This window comes from Nicotiana tomentosiformis, chromosome 1 (assembly GCF_000390325.3).
Source record: "Nicotiana tomentosiformis chromosome 1, ASM39032v3, whole genome shotgun sequence".
Lineage (NCBI taxonomy): Eukaryota > Viridiplantae > Streptophyta > Magnoliopsida > Solanales > Solanaceae > Nicotiana > Nicotiana tomentosiformis.
This window is the reverse complement of record NC_090812.1, coordinates 104760251-104762945: the sequence shown is the minus strand read 5'-3', so window position 1 is coordinate 104762945 and position 2695 is coordinate 104760251. Positions and strand designations below refer to the sequence as shown.

At 42.6% G+C, this 2695-nt stretch overlaps 1 protein-coding gene across 1 annotated transcript; it reads right to left on the bottom strand.

Annotated features, from left to right (window-relative positions):
• Positions 1-687: 687 nt before the first annotated feature.
• LOC138908151 (protein PXR1-like) lies at positions 688-1319 on the bottom strand. The gene is made up of 2 exons (XM_070198799.1): positions 1161-1319; positions 688-915 (listed from the first exon to the last, which is right to left on the bottom strand). The coding sequence occupies exons 1-2, from the start codon at positions 1317-1319 to the stop codon at positions 688-690; spliced, it is 387 nt and encodes a 128-aa protein (XP_070054900.1).
• Positions 1320-2695: the final 1376 nt, after the last annotated feature.

Genomic DNA, 2695 nt, shown 5'->3' with positions numbered 1-2695 from the left:
GCAACCGCACTTGCGGACAAATGCGCGCAAGTGGGCTTTCACAGAAGCGAAGTAACTGGGTGCAGATGCGCAGGAGCGATGAATTTATCTCAGAAGCGGCTTCGCAGAAGCACTTCTTTTACCGCAGGTGCGTAAGTCGGGCATGTTTAACCAACCAAGCCCTCATTTCATCAGGTAACACTCTAACTCTTTTTCCCCCAAACTCAAAACTACCTCTCATCTCTCACAAAGAGCAACTACTGCTCACACTCGAGTTCTCACACACAAGACACACATGTATCATTCTCAGTTCTCTCATCTACTCCTCTTTTTAAATTCTTCTTCTTCTTCTCCTCCTCCTCCTCCTTCTTCTTCTTCTTCTTCTTCTTCTTCTTCTTCTTCTTCTTCTTCTTCCCTCCTCCTCCTCCTCCTCCTCCTCCTCCTCTTCTTCTTCTTCTTCTTCTTCTTCTTCTTCTTCTTCTTCTTCTTCTTCTTCTTCTTCTTCTTCTTCTTCTTCTTCTTCTTCTTCTTCTTCTTCTTATGAGTTTCCATGTCCGTATCCCCTAATTCCCCATTTCCCTCTGATTAGTGTTAATATTAGGGGTGAGGAAATTGATTGGGTGTAGTGTGTTTGCTTGGTGCTGTTGAAAGGAAATCGGGAAAGTCTTAATCATCCATACTAAGAGAGTGTGGTTGGGTCTGACTCCCTTATAGGTCCTCCTCCGCCTCCTCCACCTCTTCTTCTTCTTCTTCTTCTCCTCCCCCTCCTTCTCCTCCTCCTCCTCCTCCTCTAGCTTTCGTAGATCGGATCACCAAAGCCGAGGCACCGTCTTCTTCTTCTTCTTCTTCTTCTTTTTTCTTCTTCTTCTTCTTCTTCTTCTTCTTCTTCTTCTTCTTCTGAGTTTCCATGTCCGTATCCCCTAATTCCCCACTTCCCTCTGATTAGTGTTAATATTAGGGGTGATGAAATTGGTTGAGTGTAGTGTGTTTCCTTGGTGCTGTTGAAAGGAAATTGGGGAAGTCTTAATCACCCAAATCTTTTTAAGAAAAGTCAATACACTTTGTGCTTGTCATATGCTCGACGAAATGCCCAAGTGAAATAATCTTGCCATTGGCCTTGAAATCATGTGGAGTCATGTTGTATGTTCGCTTTATATTTTGAGAGTGTGGTTGGGTCTGACTATGTTATAGGTCCTCCTCCTCCTCTTATTCTCCTTCTTCTTCTTCTTCTTCTTCTTCTTCTTCTTCTTCTTCTTCTTCTTCTTCTTCTTCTTCTTCTTCTTCTTCTTCTTCTTCTTTTTCTCCTCCTCCTCCTCCTTCTTCTTCTTCTGAGTTTCCATGGCCGTATCCCCTAATTCCCTATTTCTCTCTGATTAGTGTTAATATTAGTGGTGAGGAAATTGGTTGAGTGCAGTGTGTTTGCTTGGTGCTGTTGAAAGGAAATTGGGGAAGTCTTAATCACCCAAATCCTTTTAAGTAAAGTCAATACACTCTGTGCTTGTCATTTGCTCGACGAAATGTCCAAGTGAAATAATCTTGCCATTGGCCTTGAAATCACGTGGAGTCATGTTATATGTTCATGTACTGCACTAATTTAGAATTCTTGAGTATAAAGTATGTGCCAAAATCATGTTTGGAGTTGAAAAGAGTTGACAATTACTGGGCTTTTGAACCCCCTGATGAACACTGCAGATGCGCAAAAGGGCCGCGCATGCGGCATCGCACCTGCGATGTCTATCCCGCAGGCGTGATGTCTGTTTAGAAGTGGAAGCTTGCATAAGCAAAACACCTTTCGTAGATGCAAAACCACACCTACAACAAACCTTCCGCAGGTGTGATGACTAGCCTAAATTGGCAATTCTAGTAGCTTTTCAACTGGTGCTTCCGGAGCCCGTTTGGCTCGATTCTTTGGCCTAATTGCATTGTTTTGAATTGCTAAAATGATTCTAATGCCTGATTAACTTTGTCTTGATATTTTAAGTTACTTTGATCTTAAAATGGACCCGAACATGAACAAAAATGCTCTGCTTGATCACGAAATTGAAGAAGTGGACGAGGATTTGAACTATGATGCCAACAGATTTATGTCGGCCAATTTCCAAGCCTGGTATTATGATGATCTCCTCACGAAGAAGCTCAAACTTGAGAAAGGAATTACCGATGACAAAGTGGCCGAGCTCCTTCCATATGTCCATGGCCGGCTAGTTTCAAGCGCCTAGACCTGCTTCATCCCCACTCCATGCAAAGCCATTGATGAATGGGTTAAGGAATTTTACGCCAACTTAAGGTGTACACATTTCCAAAACCATGAACTTACAATAAGGGGAAAGATTGTGAAATTCAGAGTTGAAGAGACAAATGATGTCTATGGTCTCCCAAATCATCAGCTCGAGCCAATGCAAGAAAGAGATACATGCGACAATGGTGATTGGCTAGTCTCAAAACTTTGTCCTCTAGGTCAAAGAGTGACTTGGGCAAAAATGAAAAAAAAGGCATCAAATGTGGCGATTTCACAGCCGAAGAAAAAATGTGGTTGTATATCATTGCGAGCAGAGTGTCTCCTTGTAGGAACGTGTCTGATGTCCCATATACCAAGGCCCTGATAATTGCTTGCATCCTTGATGGAATTCCTGTGAATGTCGGGCACTACATTGTTCGGGAGCTGAAGGAGTATGTGCTTCAAGGTGGCACAACAATGATATTTCCATCATTGATT